The sequence below is a fragment of the Porites lutea genome, chromosome 5, assembly GCF_958299795.1.
Source record: "Porites lutea chromosome 5, jaPorLute2.1, whole genome shotgun sequence".
NCBI classification, from domain to species: Eukaryota; Metazoa; Cnidaria; class Anthozoa; order Scleractinia; family Poritidae; genus Porites; species Porites lutea.
This window is the reverse complement of record NC_133205.1, coordinates 45004296-45026295: the sequence shown is the minus strand read 5'-3', so window position 1 is coordinate 45026295 and position 22000 is coordinate 45004296. Positions and strand designations below refer to the sequence as shown.

Here is a 22000-nt window from a genome sequence, read left to right as displayed (position 1 = left end):
TAACGAACAATCACTTTAATTATTGAATACGATTTACTACAACACGCTTTGATCAGGCATAAACTAAAATTGACTTTTTTTGTTTTTTGTTTTTGTTTTGTTGTTGTTTTTAATACAGAGGCAATCTAGAGGCTAAGGAATGTTGGCTTACAAAATAGCTCTTAAAAAAAGCTAAAAAAGAAAAAAAGAGTACACATGTATGTTTTGACTATACAATTTCCTCATCTGGGTCAGTGTGTTTATCGAGAGTCTTTTTAATCCAGTCAATAAATGAGTAGACTCTTGTGTAGTATCCGTAGTGATTCTCTTGTGCACAACCCTCCCCCCAACTTACAAGGCCAGTAGCAATCCATCCTCTTTTTCTTGCGCGAACAAAGGCTCCGCCACTGTCACCCTTACAAGTATCGTTTCCTCCTTTACCGTCACCAGCACAAAATGTTACAGTTGAATTGAAAGGTACTACTCCTGTGGTGGCATTTGCACACAACTGATTTTTTCGAATCTGGTAAGAATGGTATTTAAGAACTGTTGAATATCGGTCATCATTTTCAGGTTCGTCCCCAGGTTTCAAGGCCTTTGTCGCTCCCCAGCCACAGACAGAACCGTACTTCGTAGGCTTCGCCAAATCACCCTCTACTTTATCTGGCAGGCACACAGTTCTTACAAACGCACTTAGTTCCACCTTTTCTTTGAGTTTAACGAGAGCTATATCATTTATGTATTTAGTGTGCTTATAGCCTTGGTGAACAAAAATCTTGTCAAGACGGACTTTCTGTTCTGACTTCTCTATACTTGTCAAGTCGTGGTCACCAGCCTTAACCTCATACCTAAAATATGAATAAGAACATATTAAAATCACCTATACCTTCCCTGATAATGCAAGGCTTGTGGGTGGATTTATTTAATTACATGCGTCGCATTTGCTTAAAAAAATACAACTGCATCCAAACTTCTCCACAACGGCTAGCTTGGGGACAGACGGGTGGCCGTGGCCGCTATTGTTCTAAGACTTGGGTACCGCTCTAGTCTTGGCCTTTTGTACAAGACAGTAATAGTGAAAGTGCTTAGGAAAAGGACCTCGAGCAGATTGCCTTCGCCCCTTGCGCATGCGTTCGTTGCCAGGCCGCGCTCATACTACAGTTATGGGGAGGTAGGGGTGTAATATGTTATTTATTTTAGGGAGGACGACACGCTTTTTTTGTGCTAAGTTCATGCTTACTGTGTCCCATAATAATGGTAATTCAATCATATATAATGTATAGAGATAATACACAAAAAGCCTGAATTACGTCTTGAATCATAATCTTAACGTGACAAAACGAGCAAGGTTCGCAACATTCGCCTTAAGTATAGTAGACGTTTTTTGCTTACTGCAGCGGTACATGTATAAATGAGGCAAAATCAAAATACGATTGCCCCGATTGATCATAAACGTGCCAATTCGTGACCATTCTTGACTTTTGCATCAGTAGCGGGAAAAAAAAAACTGGCCGTTGTCGAGAGGTTATTTTAGCTGTTGGGGACATGCGCTAGTGGCCGTTGCCATTGTAGAGAGGTGGCTCAGGTTCAGGTTCAGGTTTAGGTTCATTTATTTCACACTATTTACCGAGAATAACATAGAAAGAAAAATGTAGTTACCAATAGATGATTACAAAATAAAATAACTACAGTATGGGTTATAAGATGTCTGTGGTGGTCAAAGTAGCGAAAGCTTTCTAGTTGACCACCACCTACTTTTGAATAAAACAAAGAAATGATACTGAGCTTTATATATAGTAGAGAATGTTTCTAGAGCCTAGGACTAATGTACAGGACAATATTAAAAGTATATAAAGGTACGTTAGAGATATACTGAACCAAAAGAGAAATCAGGAGAAAACAAACTAGCAAAAAAAGAAAAGAAAACAACATCCACATCAACAAGCAGCAACAACAGGAGCGACAACAAAGACAAAATTAGTGCAAACAGGCAATTATTATTATTTTTAAGACTATTATTATTATTAGATAGTTAGGTAAACATTTGACTATTAAACAGGACCAATGTTATTTGATTGACAAGAGATCAGGCCGTTGTGGAGAGGTTTAAATAACCGGAGTAAACGTATGGTCTGTCCGCCGCGACAAAATAAAGTGGCCGTTATAGAGAGGTGGCGGTCGTAGAGAAATGGCCGTTAGTGGAGGTGCGACTGTAACTAGAAATACTACAAGCTTCTACAAACCAATAAACCCCACTTCACTTTCTTTCCTTGTCCTGATCCAAAAAAATTGCTACCTAAGAGTTCGCTCCCTCGTACCTTTGTCGCCGAGGCAACAAAAGATCTCATACGTGGGTGCGGTTTCCATCATGCTTCTTATCGTTTTCATATTTCCCGTACTTGCAATAAGGCTCAGTAATTTAGTTGTAGCATTTGAACTTCACTTAAAGTTAGAAGTCTATCAGATCGTCACGTCTTCACCTTGTTTTTTTTTTTTCTGAGAACTCTTTTTAAAAGGCAAAAAATTGAAGGACTTAAATTGCGGCGAATTCGTGCCGAACGTTCTGGTTTGCTATGTAAAATCGCCTCTAAGGCCATCCCATGAAATGTTTCGTTTCCCATCGCCCGACCGACCCATTTTTTTTGGAAAAGTAAAAAAAAAAAAAACCCCAGAATCACTTGTAAAGAAGCAAGTACTTTAATTTGCAAGCACACGATCTTGTCTTCTAAATTGTTGAACACTGGAATTGACGGAGGAAACGACTCAAGAACGGTAGCTTCAGCTCCTGTCCGTTAACGCTCTGATGATTCCAATATCATAATTAGGAATGACAAAAACGAAAAAATCAAAGGTGTTAACAGAATTTAGACTCAAATTAATCAGAGGGTAACTTATTCGTGTTTCCTTGATCGAAACTAATTTATCTTTTTAAGTGTCTTGACGTCTATTTACCATCCGATTTATGATTCAAGATCAACATATTATCAGATGGAGCATAAACACTGTGAAGAGCTGCATAAACTTACTTTTTAGTACTGTCCTCAAAAGTGTATTTTCCCGAAAAGGGATTCCAGTAATAAAAACAGTGAGCAGTTGTCAAAACCCACTGATTAGATATCAATGCACCTCCGCAAATAAGCGGTAGATTACCTGAAAAAATAAAGTAAACACTACCTATAGCAATGAATGGAACCAATACAGTGATCGTCAATTGCACTGATAATTGACAGAACAAAAGGGACAGTTCATGCGCGCCGCGTAGAAAAAGTGGTTAGACTACTTCGTTAAGCATGAACAGAATTGCACCAAATGAACATCGTTTCCGTCGGATGAATACTTCATGACAATTGCTAACATACGCCAAAGTAGTAAAATGATTTTACGCAACTCGTGAAACAACCTCAACTAAAGCTAAATACTTACAAGTAGACAAAGTAATTGATAAAAATTGATTTTATTCTCCAAAGCCTCGTAGGCAAACAAGAATTTAAATATTATATCGAAATGGGCCCTTTCTAAGAAATGGTCACAGGGGACAAAAAAACATAACTGGACGGCAAACTCCAAAATATGTCTAAAGAATAAAATAATTATCATCTACTTAAGAAAATAATGTCTGAATAAAAACCGTTTTGAAAAACCCTGGCGAAAAACTTGACGCCCTCCTCCCTTCCACCGTAGTCTTAATGCCAGTTTTTTTTCGTAATTCTATTTCGATCTTCGACTGAGCTACATCCTACATGTAATATTAAGATGTTTTTAACTTTATCACTTACCTTTGTTATCGGTTTTGTAAATTCCAATCTGCCACGGCCACCTCCCTCTTTCAGATTCACTGCCTCCAACGATTCTGCCCCTTGAATCGTAAGCACTCTCACCGCATGAGGAATAGTCTTTTTAAAGAATTAAAAAAACAGCTATAGTAAACATAAACATTTTCGCGACTTTTAGTACTTAATTTATAAAATAGTTGTCTTCAATTCGCCTTTTAACGTCTTTGCTTACACATTTATCACCCACCTCGATCAGGATGTACCACTGCGCCATACTTTCTCAACACTTAACGTATTGATTCTGTGAGACTATAACTATTAAAGGAATTGTCTTCACAATGATGTTACAGCAATTTTAAGGTAACGAACTGATTATTACCTCAACAATGAATGCTATATTTATTAATTTAAACCTTCCTAAAGAAACGTTTGAGGGTAAATGCACAATTCAAGAATACAAGCACTTGAAAATAAACGTGACTACATTGTTTAGATGCACCTGTTCCGGGTTCCAAGTTGGCAAAGCGAATTAAAAAAAGGCGAGTAGTACCAAAAAGGAGGTTGACGATAATTGAAGAGTGAATTAGGGTTCTCGGAAAGCAAGGTCAAGCGAACCCTTAAAGGCTCTTTTTATAATTTGACTACTTTTAAAGGAGATTCATTAATCCATCCCAATTGAGTAGTTTTATGAAACCTGTCTTCTATAATGATGGATATTAACAATGAAGACTAATTTATTTGAAATTTAACTCACCAACTTTTATTTGCACCGCTTTTTGTACAGCTTCTTGAAGAGTTTCGTACTTTCTTACTTGGATCACGTGATTATCGTCCTCATTGGCTGACGCTATGTCCATGAGCTCACGCACCTTCACCTTTTTCCCAACCCCTAAAAAATAATAATAATAAGATTTAGCCAGGGCTAACCCATTAATATACTATACTTTAAATCAACCAATAAACTTCTAACCCACAAATCGGTTAGCTCATGCGAGTTTTGAGGGAAAGGCTAAGTTATTTTCGAGTTGATAGCTTTATATGTACACCCAAAATATAGCAATCATCTTCGATCACATTCAAGAGCCATAATGGCTCTTGATCTCAGTAGATTAGGCGTAGGCTTATTGGACCGAGACACCAGTTTTCCCAACACGGACCGACCTAGGCCAGTAAATAACATTTGTTACTTTTTTCCTACTGAGATTTACAGGTTTCAGGAAAATTTTACTTCAGCCTCCAACCTATTTGTGTTAAACAAGGGCGCCGTTAGTGTTGATGAAGCGCACGATCGAATGCAAACTCAAAACAAAACATTACAACAGGATTTTTAATTTGTAATTTATATTATCACAATTAAACCCTCTTTTAGAATAAATTTGAGTGTCAAACAAGGCTAAAAAATTTGACGAACTTGATATTAAAAGCCACAGCAAAGGAAATACGGCAAAGATTTTCTTCGGCTGAATAATTACTTTAAGATTAGTTCAAAACCGTAAGATTTTAAATGAATTCGAACAAAAAAAGGCGATGTGGGTAACAAAACAAGTATATAAACAAATAAATAAAAAGAGGCGATAATAACCGACTGCTGGAAAAGTTGTTCGTGTTGTTTATTCAAGATTGAAAACTAAATGCAATCGTTGACAATAACCTTTTCTGAAAAGTAGAAAACTGGCGAGGCAAAATTCAATGAAAAACAGCAGAATCTAGATTCAGACGGCAAAAATGGAAAACAAAACTACAAACAAGGCAAAAATGTCGAATAAACGGTGCATAAAAGCAAGATTGCAGTACTTTAATACAGCGTAGGTTATAAAGCAAGTTAGTGAAGCGACATCACGAGCCGCCTGTCTTGCTTTACTTTAGCGGTTTTCCTGGCGGACTTGCTTTATTCTACCTTCAGACGTTTTGTCCGTATAACAAAATTCATTTTTCCCGACCTTATTCTAATAATGGCGCCAGTTTAAAAAAAAAATGGTTTAAAAAAACACGTTTTTTGCTCATTCACAAACAACAAACAAACTTGTGAATGACGCTGCCAATGATTCCAGTAGTCTATAAGGGTCAAACTTAACTTCGTTGGTGCGTTCCCTTTGCGTTCCGTGTGCGTTCCCTTCATTAATAGGCATAAGGGTCGAAAAGAACACATGAACTAAATTGAAATAAAGACTTTTCAACTCTACTTTCTGTATGTGTTTTGTTTATGTATCCGAGTTTTAGCGGTAAATAAGATATAGGAAGCCGTTTCTCGCGTTGCTGGGTGATCGCTTCTCTTATTCCTATTTCCCTTTTAATAGACTGTCCGAAAACCGAGCTCAAGTTACTTCACGGGCAAGCCGAGGCAAGCCTATTGTTTCTATTGAAGTAGAGAGACGCTCATTCTTTATTTTCCAATTCGCCATAATACACTCTGTTTGCCCCCCAAATTTTGCATAAACCATTGTTTTTAAATGCTCCTGGGAGTATTGCATTTTCCCAAGAGCATTTTAAGACAATAAGTTATGCAAAATTTGGGGGGCAGACAGAGTGCATTATGGGGAATTGGAAAATAGTCAATTAGTAAACCTATTCCGAATTAGTATGCAGGAAGGCATTTTTACCCAGCTAGCTAGACACTGACTAGGCACATAATTAATATGCAGGAAGGCAGTGACTAGGTGCTCAATTAGTATGGAGGAAGGCACTGAATAGGCACTTAATTAATATGAAGAAACGCATCTTTTTCTCTAGGATAAAACAATGGGTGACGTCATAGACTCGACCCTTATGCCTATTAATTAAGGGAACGCACACGTAACGCAAAGGGAACGCACCAACGAGGTTAAGTTTGACCCTAATAGACTACTGATTCAGCCCCGATTAGCGGGCAAGATGGTGATAAACCGCCCGCTCTCGGAACCAATCAGAAAAAAACAAAGTGGCAAATTTAAATTAAATCAAATTATTTGTCGCTATCTGTATGGCTATTTCAAGGGAATACCTTTCTGTAACAAGGTACGTGTACCAGTTTGATTGCCGTGAAAAATGCTTTTTAAATGCCTACGAAAGCCTTTAACTCACTCAGTATAGAAATAGAGAACAATAATAAACTTTTCCTTGTTTTCCTAACTGAAATAGCTTGTCAGTAACAGTGACAAAGAAGATGATGTGAACTGCAGAAATACAAATTCAAATGAAGATATGATCGTCGCTGTGGTAATTGAAATTTAAGCAATTCCAAATTAACCCGAACAAGAAAAAAATTAAGGATTAACCCGTGAAAGGAATGAAACATAAAATGAAGATGGTGTGAACAGAGGACTATAAATTTGAAAATAAAAAATTCGTATTTCCGCAGTTCAAACCATCTCCATTTTATCTTTCTTTCCTTTCACGGGTTAAAATGAACTTAACAAATAGGCCTGCTCCCAATGTATTGGTCCTCATAGCTCAGTTGGTTAGAACACTGCAGCGATAACGCAGGGGCCATAGGTTTCAAATCCCTGAACTGCGACTATCATATCCTTTTTTTTAAATTTTTGATTACATTGCAGATGGCTCCTCCTGAAATGTTCTACAAGGATTTAATGGGAGGAAAGTAATTGTGGAAATGCAATGGTTGTAGACAAAGAGATTATGGATAATTTGAACAACAATTGCCTTCTCTTTCCTTCGAATTATCCAGCTAATGCAGAGTGCTACCCTCCATGATTAAATATTCCAATCATCATTTCTATGAACGGATACAATTGCCTTCTGTAGGCCAATTTCTGCTACTAACGCTTACGTCTACTGTAACAGACGTAGTTTCAAAAGCTCCTATCGCGCTTTTTAATACCTGAAATGTCAGTTCTTTACATATCATTTGTTTGTGCATGAGTTAATGCTGAAATATTTTTCGCTTGAGTGATTTACCAATCAATTTGCGTACATCTTATGTGAAGGTTACAAAAGATAAATACAGATTCAACAGTCCTTCCATTTTTAGTGAAATGAACGTCATATCATTGACAAGAATTTAACTACTTACCAACAGCGTAAATTTCGAAATTTTCATCGTCTCTGAGAATCGCTGCTTCTCTCTTCGGGGGTCCACCAACGTTAGACTTTCCGTCTGTGATGAAAATCATTGCTCGCTTGCTGTCGCCACGCGCATTTGGTACAACAACGGTTCTGACCAGTCGTAAGGCAAAGGAAGAGGCAGTAGCCCCTCCAGTGTATTTTACTTTACTGATGGCTTTAATGACTTTCTTCATTGTGTCCACTTCGGCATCTCCAAGGTTGAATTCAAGCTTAGCTTCCGTTCCAAACGTTACAAGCGCTATTCGAGTCCCATCACTCCTGGAGATGGTAAGCAAGTAAGCAAGTTTATTTCTTTTTCTAATCATATATTAAAGTAATGACATTCATTTTTTAGATCTGAGATCTGGGGCCATAATATTGGTTGGTGATCCTACTGGTCGACACGACGGGGAAATGATTCATTCTGTTGTGTTACTTGTATTTTGTAAGCCAGTTTGACCCGAAACGTGGGCAAACATTTGGTCAACCTTTCACTTAACTTAGTGAAATCCTGCCCAAATTTAGAAGAAGAAGTGAACTAGAGGGTCAAGGGTTACTAAGAGTTACTCTTGTTCCTATTGGTCCCTACTAAACGAGCCGTTCAAGTAAAACAATATCTTTTGTTCTACTTGGCCATCGAGGCTTATTTTAAAAAAAAAAAAAAAAATACAGAACAGATCAGAAAGGACGGGAAAAAAAAGCACCTCGGTCTCAAATTAAGTCCTGGAAATAAAAGCTCTAAAGATGTCGTACCTTTTGCTGGCACCAATGGTCCTTACAAGTTCTTTAGCAAATTTCAAACCTTTGTGAAATCCGTCTTTTTTCACACTGCTGGAGGCATCGATAACAAACACTAGATCTAGTCCACCATCGGAATTTAAGTTAATAGATCGTCCCCGAGAGTCCATGCCTTGAGCTCTTGTTTTGTTACATCTGGTGTCGTTTTCGTTGTTACAAGCATATTCCAAAAACATGTCAATCATGTTTTTGCGAAGATTAAAGGCAGTCTCGTTAACGTTTTTAAAGCGGTCCTCTACCTCATCTGCAACAAACATAAATAATTATTACACATCTATTTACAAAATCTTAGTTGATTCTTCAGAAAGAAACTTTCTTATTTGCCTGATGGTATATAGGCCACGAAAAGCTTTAATTTACTACAAACTTTGACAACATGAGTATCCATAGACATATGATTTTCAAACCATGCACTCAGATTACGGACACACTCCACAGGTTTAATAACAGAGGTACCGACAGCAATTGACTCAGTGGAAACCTTGGATAACTTCTGGTAAGAGCCGATGATAAGAAAGTCTAAATTAATGAAAGTCTTAATTAATAGCCGATGAGAGACCATCCAAATGCGAACCTCTGAAATACATTCCTCAATCACTTTGATAGCTCCCCCTGAGAGTTAGAGGAGTCGGGTTTAAAAGAAAAATATAACCCGCATACGCATGTGTTTCAGGGAGACGCTTTGCCATAATACATTAACAAAGGGGCCGAAGACCGACCCTTGAGGAACGCGTAGTCGACTTACATTTCTCGACTTAGACATAGTACTTAAAAGATTTTAGATAGGAGTCAAACCAACCCAGGACCGTACCATTAACACCAAATCGGTATGATAATTTCGATAACAGAATAAAATGATCTACACTAACGAAAGCCGCAGAAAGATCGAATAATAATAGAATCACAGAATGGTTCAGCTGTCAATGGTAAAGAGAATGTCATTCTGCGCTCTAATAAGAGCAGTCTCAGTAGAGTGATAGAGCTTGTAAGCTGACTGGAACTATTCATCTAGGTGGTGGGTAGAAACATAGGCTGTCAAATTCGAGATCGGACGAAAATTAGAGTAGTTCGTAAAAGAAGCATAAGGTTTCTTGAGGGGTGGTAGCCGCTCAGCAATCTTGAGTGCATTTTCGTTATTCAGGCAACAGCATATCTAAACAGTTTTTCATCACTGAGGCAGGTATAGGATCGAGATTTCACGACTTAAGCGCTCACTTTCGGGTATATTCTTTGAAAGTGTCTTGGCTAACCATACCAAAGTCACAGAATTCAGAATGATTTCTAGGAGAAATTAGATCAGTAGAACCCGCATTGACCAGTAAAAGAAGTTGAAAATGACCAACTGACAGACTGAAAGTAAAGGTGTTATTTGTGACGTGATATGACGTCCCAATTACGTCATCACTTTAAAATATGTTTGTTTGGACTGCGAATCAAGTGTTTTTTGCTGTGTTTATCGATTGTGGTTCATAGAGTAAGAAATACAGCCGCAAACCGAGCTCAAACGACAGAACTAGGGGAAAGGGGCGATAGGAAGAAGACAAAGAGAAGAACTCGTTTGACCTCTGCTCAGCCTTCATGCGACTTGATGCAGCTGCATCTCTTGATTCACGAACCACAACGAGAACTACACCCCCAAAAACTGCCTGATTCGCGGACTATGTTCGTTTCAGATTGTAATCAGACATTAAAAACCATGTTACATACGCTATCAATCAAAGTCTACATCAGCTGTCATCAACTTTGGTTTAGGTTACCTCTACATATCACTTCTGTTCCGTTCCATGTGCCATTTTCCATGCATCGTCTAGCCGCTGAGCCTTTCAGAACAAATCCTTCATTGCATTCAAATAACACAATGTCTCCAAGATTGTATCTACTTCCATATTTCCGCCCGTTTATGGGTGTGCCAAGAACTGGACAGTCAGTATCTGCAAGTACACTTTAACTCATCAAAAGTTAATCCACGTGCTTAACGCTTCATCATTATCTTACCACCGCTTCATTCTTTTCAACATTGCATTCCTTTTAGCTTTTCTTCTTTAAAATTTAAATTTTTTAACAACAAATAGATATTTAACATATTATTGAAAATCAGGAGAAAAAAGTCTCTACTTTGAAAAATAATAAAGCTATATAAAAAAACTGAGTATTTTGCAATTTAGCCTCCACAGAAAAGTTATGACATTGAAAAGAACGGAAGGATACAAGCCTTTGACGGCTGCTAATCGAGCACAAGTTAGATATTTTGCCTTATATGTATTTCAAAAGCGTTGCTTTAATGTTTCTCCACAGGAATTTATGTACTAACAAGGTGATAACGAGTTAAATCTGCACTGTTACATAATTCTCTCTCAATTATAAAAGGCAGAATCAAAAGACATTCTATGAATTCTAGAACAGATAGTGTCTGTTAGTTGAAGCTTTTTACCCGTGAAAACTAACAGAACATGTACAGTAGATTCAAAGTATTAAATGGTGGTTAAGGCTAAGTGCTGAAGAAGACAGACTCGGGACTCGACCACCACATTTACTGAAGTAAATAAAGGAGCAAGACTGGCAAAGTTGGTTAGAGCGTGGGCAGTAGTGATAGAGGGATGAAAGTCTTGCTTTTATTAATATGCATAAGTGTCTTTCGCCATACTAATGAGGGTCTTCCCGCATACTAACAACTGTCTTCCTCCATACTAATGAGCGTCTTCCCGCATACTAACAACTGTCTTCGCCCCTACTAATGAGGGTCTTCTCGCATACCAACAGCTGTCTTCCCCCATACTAATGAGGGTCTTCCCGCATACTAACAACTATCTTCCTCCATGTGTAATGAGCGTCTCTCTAACAATAGGAACAATAGGCTTGCCTAGGCTTACCCGGTCACTTTTAACCTTGATTGGCCCATGTAGAATCTATTATGATTTTGAAATAAAAGCGGACAGTTTTTGAACGCGCTATCTTTACACATTGTACTATGCGATTGTACTTTGCGGTCTGTGAAATCAACGAATAATAACATTCATATTAAGAAATGTGTCAAAGGTTCATTTTTTTAGACCATTTTAACTAACAAACATCTTTAACGTTGTGGTGGAACTGACAACTTTTGATACCTTCTCATGTTCTCATGCATTAATGACTTCTTCTAAACTTAAACTTTGGAGAGTACTTTCATCTTAATCCCCCAAATTTACCTCATCGACATTTTAGACTACGTTTTTGTGGAGAAAAGCGTGTGGAAATAAGCTAATTGAAATATTCAAATTGTGTCTCAGTAATGTTTTTCAAATATTGGCCAAACGATATTTTTTATAACGGACAACCACCACTTGAGCCATTGGGTAATCGCTTACTTCCATCCTGGCAGGTTGTCAAGTGTCCGCTCCATTCTAAATTTTCCATACAAGTTCTCTCTCTGGAACCACGCAGTACAAATCCGTACTGACAGGAAAAGCGAACAGTGCTTCCAACTTTAAAATCTCCAAATCGGTCACCATTATCAGGTCTCCCGGGATCAGGGCATTCATTCTCTGCAAAGAGAATATGTGAATCTATGTTAAGGGATAAAACAGAGACCTCGACACAAACTGCAAATAGTGTATGGTATGCATAGGGAATCAAGATACACCCAATATTGGAACCTGAAATATACTGAGTTAAACATTCAGATATATTTAAAGATTCCTCAGTATCACCGAAGTTAATAAAATTGTAGCGCTGCTTCAAATAACACGAATGCAACAACGTCGTAGTCAATCACATCACAGTGGTTATACGCAAAAGGACATAAAAAGCCACATTCGGATTGGTTTAAGAGAGCGAGTTTATATTTGATAGCTTGGAACAGTTTCTTGAAAACGAGGCTTGAATCACGGGCTGCGACTTAACAGTAAAATTAATTAGGTTATGTATATGTAACAATACTTAACGTTTGTGTAAATAGCTACTAACTTCTAGAACTTTAAGTTTCTTCTAGGATCTGCATTGGCCAAAGCGGAAAATACCACTGACTTCTGCAATATCTTTTGTTCTCTACACGATTTGCACGTGCACCTCTTTAATTTGCACACACTGCACGTGCAGTTCGTGCAAAAAAAAAAAAAAATTGTAAGAGCCAACCAAATGACAGTTCAAAGAATATTATGGTATTATCGGGTCTGGCAAATTGGGACATTTTACTTTCCATGCTAGCTTAAGGTGACTCGACCCAGTTTTTTGGGGGGGTACCATCCTACTTTGAAGCTCTCTGGTATCCCCTCCTTTACTTTTATCGTAGGTCTAACACATAGAATGGATAACATATAGATCAATCTACAATATAACATAAAATTTTTGGCGATCGGAGTAAATGTCACGTGGTTATAATGCCACGCCCCTTTGAGGTCTGAGTCGAAAATCTGCTGTTGCCGGATTTTTTCGTGAAAATCTCTCGGCTACACATAGTGCGCATTAGTGCCTTGCGCTGAACAGAGTTTCACCAAAATCGCAAAGACCCAATTCGAGAAATTCAGCGGTTTCCAAATTAAGGTCATAATTTATGCAAAAATGATAAGCAAACTTGACACGATTATAACTAATAAACTATGAGATTCATCCCTTTATTTTGGGCATCGTTATAACAGATGGGTCCTTGCAAGTCAGCAAAACGCTTTAGGGCCTTGTAAATGCGCGCGATTTCGAGCAAAGCAAACGTATAGAAATTATAGTTTTCGCTATTTGTTGACGTTTGTCAGCGTTTAAGAGTCCTTCTCACCGCAAAAGCATTTTCTTAAAAATTCGTAGTTTTTTTTTCCTTCAAATTTTTTCAGGGCCACAATTGATTAACTAACTACCCGGACTCTGAATTTCATGGTCATTGAAAAACTGTGACATTATCTTCTATAAGCCCAAACTTGAGTAAACATTGAAGATTTTTAGCGTTTTGGCTGAGTTTGTGCTTTGGAAGTTGTCTATTGTTTCTAGTCTGTCATTATACAGCATTCTTGTTCAGTACGTGTGCAATGACCACGCTTGGCTGACTTCCGAATGCTCACCGAGATGTGATAATTTAGTATGAGAAAATAGAAGGGATTCCCGTCACAAGTTGGTTTAATTATTGGCTTGCATTAAACTTATGAAAAAATGATATGTTTTTTTAAAAACATATCATTGTGATATCATTATCATTATCATTATTATTATTATCATATCATTATCATTGTGTAGCACTTCTTGATTTTTTTGCAAAGGCACAAGAAGCACGGGGATTGATTAAAAATTGTGAGTTAAACCTCTATGTATCACGCGATGGCCTGTCTCACTGGACCAAAATTATAATATCATCTGGAGCAATAACATGCTGGATTGACAAGTTTATGATATGGGTGAGTGGTTCAGAAACAAGTAGAATGGATTCCTTAATGACTGTCATTGGAATCTGGTCGTAGCCAGCTGCTTTGCCTGGAAGAAAAGTTTTCGCAATCTCAGCGATCTCATCTTGAGTTGTAGGGTTGAAGAATATTGACTGTGTAAAGGAACCATTAAGAAAACTACGGTGTGAAGCTGACGACTGTATACCCCTTGCTAAATTAGGACCGATGCTTAAAAAATAACTACAAAGCTTGTTGGCAACTTCGACAGGATCAGTAATTTCACGATCATCAGCTTTAAATATTGAGCATCTATTGGAATTTCTTTTGCTTCTGTTTAGAATTTCATTTAAAACTTACCAGGTAGCACGAGTATTAGATTGAACGTTATTCAATTTCTTCTCGTAGTATAGACGTTTTGCTGTCCGCAGAGAATGATTTAATTTGTTTTTATAACTTTTGAATATTGATTGACGATCTATTGTTGGATTTCGCAGATATCTTTTATAAAGCCTATTTTTCTTCTTAATACACTTAAAAAGCGCATTGGATAGCCACGGCTTATTTAAACGGGACTGTTTTCTAATTATTTTTTTTTTTTTACAGGGAAGCACACATTATAACTTTCAGAATACTTCTTTATAAAGCTATTACACGCGTTTTTGGGGTCATGATAACCATCAAGGGAGGACCAGGTAATTTCTTTTAGCAAACTTGAAATGCAACGCCATTTGCCATAAGAAGTCACAATTTTTACTGGCTCCTCATAGTTTATCAAATGTATTATGTTCCTATCAAAAAGAATAAACACAACTCTTCTGTGTTTGACTCTAGTTACCTTTGCAGTAGGGTAATCTCCTAGAATCCCATCCAAATTCCTTGCAAGTGATTATATCCTTGCCTCGCAGTTCAAAGCCTTCGTCGCACTCAAATATCAATTCAGCGCCGTAGCGGTATTTCGCATCTGATGTCAACATACTGCCATTTCGAATAGTAACATTGCCAGGATTTGAGCACAGCATTGCTACATTGGTTGAAAATTAAGGATCGTATAAGAGACACAGTCATGAACCTTTCATGGGAAAATACGTACAACAACCAAAACGTTTTTTCACCTGCTCTAGCGAAGACATTTAGTACAGAAAAATCCAAAACTCAGAGCAAAAATTAAGAAAAGGAATTTCGTCCGAATTACTAGATTTCATAAGCGTCGTGAAGTGACAGGTTGCGTAACAAAAAAGTTGCGTAAATATTTGTTGATTTTAGCTTCTTCTAAATTTTCGCTCTGATTTTTGGAATTTCCTGGGCTATAAGTATACAACTGATGTATTCAGCCGGTAAAATTGTCGACTCGCATTGAAAAACACTCAAGTTTGGGGGGGGGGGGGGGGGAGGGGGAGGGATTTGTTTTCAGCATGTATGCAACACTTTTTTCCCCCTTACTTTTCTCTTCTAAACATTTTTTTTTTTTTTCATTTACTTTATTTTTTTAACCAACAAGCGTGGATGATCATTTCTGAATAACGTTTGCTTTCTATTTTTGGGGGGGGGGGGGGGGGGGTTGCAGTGACGATTTTAAACACGTCTTCGATGGAAATGTTATCGTGCGCCTCTCTAACAAGATGATTCGCGCGTTTCTGATTTGTGAAATTACTTGCACGTCATAAACCAACAAAGGACCACAACTGGCGATGAAACTAGATTGCAATGGAATAAGTTTCGCCCACGTCTTAGAGCACAGGATATGTGAAAAATTTACTAAGGTAAAAGTATGAATTTACTTGACTGTACACCTGAAGGATTAGATTTAAAAGGCAATTTTCATTCGGCCTTTTTATAGCATATTGTTTAAAGAATCCTTACGTGAACACGTTGGAGCCCTGGACCATTTTCCATTCCCGCGACACGTCCTCCTTTTCGGGCCACTCAACTTGAAGCCTTTTTCACAACTGTATTTTATCTTGTCTTTATAAGCGAAATTTCTACCGACAAACGTCGCGTTTGGTATGTCTGCAGGTCTCCCACACGGCCCTGAAAGGAACATTTAGGAACATAAACACGCAAGCTTTGTTCATGAATACATTTTAAAAATAAAGATACCTTGTGAATGTCTCCAGGGCGTTAGTTCCCCCTATCCTTTTTAAAACAGTCCTAGCAATTATGTAAGCAAATGGCTTCGAGCGATGGGGAAAGGAAAAATATGTCGAGTCTTTGGATGGGATTTTCGCCCAGAATTTTGTGTTATATTATTATTGTTTTGGTTTCCTATCAAAACGTCGCAAATGCAGCTTACAAAATCTTCAATGAAAACCAAATCACTTGCTGCTAATGTCTGTAGGCGCTGTCTAATTTGCCGACGTGAACCGCAGGCAAGCCGTACAGGAGACAGGAAAAAAAAATAGTTAACTCAGTTTACAAGCGTGGCCGAGAAGATGAATTGGGAAAAGTACCGTGGAACAAATCTAGTCAACACTGTGCTGGGAGTTAAGCTCGGGGCCTCTGGATTGCAAGTCCAGTGCTCTTAACGCTCGGCCACATTGCCCCCCCCCCCCCCCCCCCCCAAGCAAACAACGCCCCCTTCTTCGAGTTTTCCCATTCCGTTATGAACAAAAATACAACGGAAAAGGAGCCTCTTCTTACATATAATTTCAGTTCAGCTACTGTTAATTTATGTTGTCTTGGCTCTCGTCCTATTAGACAAATAATAAAAAGAGAAAACCGCCTTAAAATAATAACACTTTTTAGGCAAGGAACCCATGCCACATAGGAGATTTTCACTGAGGCCCCGTAAAAGCAATAATAACACTTAAAAAATCTAATGAATATACATCATATTTAATGGTTACAATCACCATAAAAAAAAACACTATTAAACAAAAACTACCAACGCAATTTCCAAGATTGAAATACATTGTGGTACAAACAAATACATGCGATTACAAGGAGAAAACACAAAAACGGGTGATTTTTTCGTGATAAATGGGTTGTAAACAAAAGAATAGCATTTTAATAAACAAAATAGTGGGAATAAGATTTATTTAGGTTTTTCATAGCAACGGATGCAAAGTGCTGATCACAGAATCATGGAAAGTGTGAAATTTTACAAAACGTCAATTTAAAGTATATTTTTATAAAATTTAATCAACTTTGAGTGAGTAATTTCTCTTTTCTATTAGAATTTTTACATCACTTGTATTTACAAAATGAAATGTATCCACACACTACCCCCATAAATACCTTGCCTTATCTCCCTTATGATATGCACCAGGTATCGTCCTGGTAACAAGTGGATTTAGAAAATTCAGTCCTTGAGCTTTAATTTAACACCCAGGGGGTATCAAGCGGGGTGCTACGAAAATCCATTCTGGGGGTCTTGACTCATAGACTGTATGACAAAAAGAGTCAGTAATGTTGCTCCTTCTAGTGGAATATATTAAGTAATACCTAAACATCGAGGTTCTTGCTTTTCCTTCCATTTCCCCTTCTTACAGCTCCTTATTTTCTGACCAACCAACTTGAATCCGTCACGGCATCGATATCTTGCCTTGGAAAGCTTGATGTTTATATCGATCAAGGTGTTGTTGTTTGGTGGATTTTTGTGAATATTTCGGAGTAGTTTTTCGCATTTTTGCTCTGAAAGACATCATGAAAATATCTTCTTAGTTGTGAAGAAATTTCTAAAGGAAACTAAACGGACAGGATTCCTACGCCAGGTTTGCACTAAAGGAGATTTTTCCGGATTCTTAAATAGTTTTTGGATGGATTTACCAGCGTTAACACTACTTTCTTTAACTGTCTTAGCTTGAGCAACTCTTCTAAAGAATACAGCTTGACATCCATGGGGTAATAGCAATTGCAGTAACAGATAATCTTGAAGTTTTTGAGTCAACTGTACAAATCCAGAGTCTATGTCTATTTGAGGATCACTGTTTTTCTCAGCAAGAAAGAATAGTTCTTCCTTTTGTTGTTTGAAATAATACTTTAAACGATATAAGCCCCCCGGAACTCTACAACTTAAGTTCTGGTAACTCAGCCGCAGTTTTCTCATGTTGGTTTGTCTTCTTGGTGAGAGGTTCCCCTCATTACCCTCGCATTCATGCTCAAGGGTTAACTCGTCCCAAGACCGTCGAGGAATGCGAATGTTGCCTATTGATTAGACACCATCTAGGAAACTATTTTGCAAATGATCTTCCAAATGCATGCGTATAACTTTATAAGCAGTCTAAGTTACTAGGAGCATCGTAATTTTCCTGTGCGCATGCGTTAAGTCGACGCCTACACCAAATTATGTTCAGTTCCCTCCACGTTCAGTTCCTTCCACAGCTTTCACTCAACAATTTTGTTGGGTACTTGGATTGTTTAACTGATAGAAGTAGTGACCACGATGAGTGACAGTCTAAAATACAACTTAGCTATAATAACAAAATAGGAACGTTATCCCGATATTTGGAACGGTCAAGCCGTCCTTTGGAATTTAACAGCTAAAGCTTACTTGCAGTCTCGGTTCTCTTGCAGAAGAAGGTCAATGAGGCCGCAAATATGAAGAGTAGAACCTGGAAATAAAGGAGATCATTGTGCATGTTGTCTAATTCCAAGTGTTTATTTTGTTTGCGTCTGTTGATGGTTTTGTTTTAATTTGTTTATTATTGTTACTATTATTGTTACTGTTTATAAAATAACAATTAGTTATCAAAAAACAAAAAACATACCTTATTAAACTCTTCTCAAATTGAAAATTAAATACAAATTTAGTATAGCTAATAATAATAATAATTTAATGACTTATAGTTCGCGTGTTACATGGAGATATGCTCACATGCTCATTACACTACAATGATTACAATAAGACATGGTGCAGCGGTGTACATTACATATATATAAAGGATGAACATGAATTTGCATATAATAGTGTACAGTAAATAATAGTTTACAGTAAGTATTCTCTCCAGTTGTCTCTAATGAGGAACATCAACTTTGCTTCTTAGTCACCTGAGACAAATCACACTTAAACACTATTCCTTTTACTTTATGAACTTGCATTTTTTTTCTTGCTTTTTTCTTCTCTTAGTAGAAAACCAAATGAATGAATAAAGCATCACACCTTCATAGGTCTTCATAAGCAACGTTGCTCGCATGCCAAATTGCCCCCTTGTGACTCGTGAAGACAATTAGGACGAAGAGAATAGGCCATAAGTAATATCTTATTAAAATCAGGGTCATTGGAGTCATGTTATCTAAACAAGCAATTTGACTTTCATTCTTTATTCAGTAAAATGCGCTTTTCTAAAATTGCCTCAGGCTCCGTATAAGGCTGGTAAGGGGAGTGTTTCAGTCCTTTTGCTTCTGGCATATCTATTAGCATACATGTATTGACGTGTTTCTCAAACTATGTAGTTATTCCTATTACAAACAAGAGCAATACCAGCAGCACGTAGTCAGGAATGACTGGTCTACGCTTTAAACATACCCTACTATAACACGGAAAAGTAGGTAATAGCGGGGCTCCCGCGCGCGCGAAGCGCGCGTGGGACAGAGCCCCATACTCATGGAATATGGTCAACCTCTTTTCGCTTGGTTGTCACGTGACTGACCGAGCGTACGTACGTACGTACGTACGTACGTACGTACGTACGCGTCTACAGATTGTACGGGTAGGGTAGGGGAGACTATCAAAAGGAAGGGAGGGGTGTCTCAGGCGTGTGTTGGCAAGTCCTCATCTTTTTTATATGACATTCACAATATAGTCAATTGACAGCTGTCAAAACAGGATAGCCACTGACCAGTATCCCATGACCATAACGCGGGCTCATTTGTCAACTCATCAGGGTGACGTAATTTATTTGGAAGCTGTCCGCTGACCAGTTAATCGTTTTACTAGATCGCAAACAATATTCAATCTCATACTTTTTAGCATGGATATTATTATTAATATTTAGCTAGTTTGGGATCGGAGCACAGGAAATGTGATCAATTGACAGCTGTCAAAACAAGGTATCCGCTGACCAGTATCACTTGAGCGAATCGCGGGCTCAGGTGTCGACCCATCGAGGTCGAGTATTTTTTTGAAGTTATCCGCTGACAAGGTAATTGTTTTCAAATGATTGCAGGCTCAAGTTTAATTTTTTTTTTTAATTCATATGAAATATGTTGTGTTTATGTGCCGCACAATTAAAATTTTGATTTCAAACTGACCTCGGACGCGAAAATTCAGCCAGCTGCTACAGGCAGGGAAGACAGTTGCTTTTGACTTTTCTTGCCATGTTCACGTGTTGGTCACGCTCTACGTCCAATTTTTATGCTCTGATTGGTCAAAATTTGACAGGTGAGTTCATGCGCAAAATTTATGCAGCATCTTGAATCTTGTTTACTTTGACAGCTGAAGCTGACAGAGTTTTGTGTCAACTTGTGATGTTTTTAACTTTCTTTTTCCACTGGATGTACAAAATGAAATTCAGATTCTATCAGGAGTCTTCTGTTATTCATGGCTAGTTTGTTTAATGAGTTTTTGGTTGAGTCAAAGTCGGAAATCCGATTTCGGATGGCATCGTTTTCGTTTTCACCTCGCTTAATGCGTAAGAGGGTTGCAAAGTCTGAAGCGATACTGGCCTTCCTTGATACCTTTCAGGAGCTGCATCTCGAGTGGTAAGCCTAAGTAATTATTGTATTTGATGTTTGTTTTTTATTCCTAATTTAATGAAGTCGAGCGTAGTTTATGCGGCTATTTTGTTTACGCACGTTTGTAAGATTTGAGACAATGATCTGACCGCGTATCAGGTTTGTTATAAGCTTACAGATCTTTAAAAAGCCTTTAGACATTTTCTCACCGCAAATAGAAAGAAAACGTTTCAAGGAATATTTAGTTATAATTCTGACTGTAAAAGAAAGGTTTGAGCGATTTCCTTGCCTCGAGTTCGTCTTTGAAAAAAGCAAACACCGGGAAGCCGGCTTAAAACACAAAATTCAGCTTTAAGCTCGAAGACTCAGGATTTTTAGAGACACTTTAATACTTGTCTTCCTGAATGAAAATTTTCGTCTCTGTATATGTTTCTCCGAATTATATTTCTTTTATTAATTGTTAGTACTGTCTCTTGTAATTTTAATCGCTGTGTCGATTGTTTTCAGTCGTTCAGTGAACAACGCTTCCCGGAGTACTCAAAATGCCGCGCGTTAAACCGTTTTAAAATAAAAAATAAACATAATAAATTCTTTATTATGTTGGAGCGTAACTCTGTTAATGTTCATTCAAACACTCGCCACTGCTAGCACTGCAAAAGTCAGAACCGGCTGGCCGTATAGATGATTTTGAAAATTTTTTTTAACGGTTTAGCTAAAGCCCACGCGTGCTGCGATCGTCCTGAATATTGAATGATAGCAATTTGTATCGCAATATTGTGAAATACTGCATTCTGTTGTGCGAGGTCTGTATGATAAAAACAGTGCCTCATAGTACTGTTTCACCTCAGATGTGATGTATAAATGATATAAAAGGTTGGTTTACAGTCGCACCCAGATTTGTTGGCAAGATTTTGTAAAGTAAACTTGTCGAACGCAAAAAATTCGGCCGGAATTTTTTTTCCAGGCCTAATTAATCTAAGGCGATCGTGAGCCATTATGGCTCTTAATAAATGTGATCGAAGATGATTGCCAGTCTTTGGGTGTACTTATGAGGCTATCAACTCGATGTGAGATTTGGTTCACTCTTGGGCTGCTTGCAAATTATTTTTTGTAAAATCACTTAGCCTTTCCATGAAAAGTCACACGAATGTGCTCTAAAGTTAACTGAATTGTGGAATACAAGTTTACTGTTTGATTTAAATTATAAATTTATTAATGGGAGCCTCGCTTTTAGCCCTGGCTAAATCTATATATTATACACTCAAACCCCCTCACCTGGAATCGTAAATGCATATCAACCCGTTGATTTCACCCTTGCTTTTGCTAATTGCGAACTGATTTCAAAACACATGAATCTTCAATAAACTTCCGCACCAGTGTGCTTCAGACTTTGGTTTAGCTTTGTAACCGTTCGAGCTGAAGCGATCAAATGTTGCCAGAGTGATAAAAGAT

The 22000-nt window shown here is 37.8% G+C and overlaps 1 protein-coding gene across 2 annotated transcripts; it reads right to left on the bottom strand.

Annotated features, from left to right (window-relative positions):
• Positions 1 to 21955, bottom strand: LOC140938738 (complement C2-like). 2 transcript variants are annotated; one of them, XM_073388260.1, is made up of 13 exons: positions 21824 to 21955; positions 18426 to 18486; positions 17378 to 17566; positions 15797 to 15964; positions 14772 to 14957; positions 11939 to 12115; positions 10349 to 10522; positions 8547 to 8835; positions 7762 to 8072; positions 4507 to 4641; positions 3756 to 3872; positions 3006 to 3129; positions 1 to 827 (listed from the first exon to the last, which is right to left on the bottom strand). In XM_073388260.1, the coding sequence occupies exons 1-13, from the start codon at positions 21839 to 21841 to the stop codon at positions 209 to 211; spliced, it is 2568 nt and encodes an 855-aa protein (XP_073244361.1). In that variant the 5' UTR covers positions 21842 to 21955; the 3' UTR covers positions 1 to 208. The 2 variants fall into 2 exon arrangements, with proteins under 2 accessions (XP_073244361.1, XP_073244362.1); XM_073388261.1 differs by lacking the exon at positions 21824 to 21955 and adding an exon at positions 19035 to 19101.
• Positions 21956 to 22000: the final 45 nt, after the last annotated feature.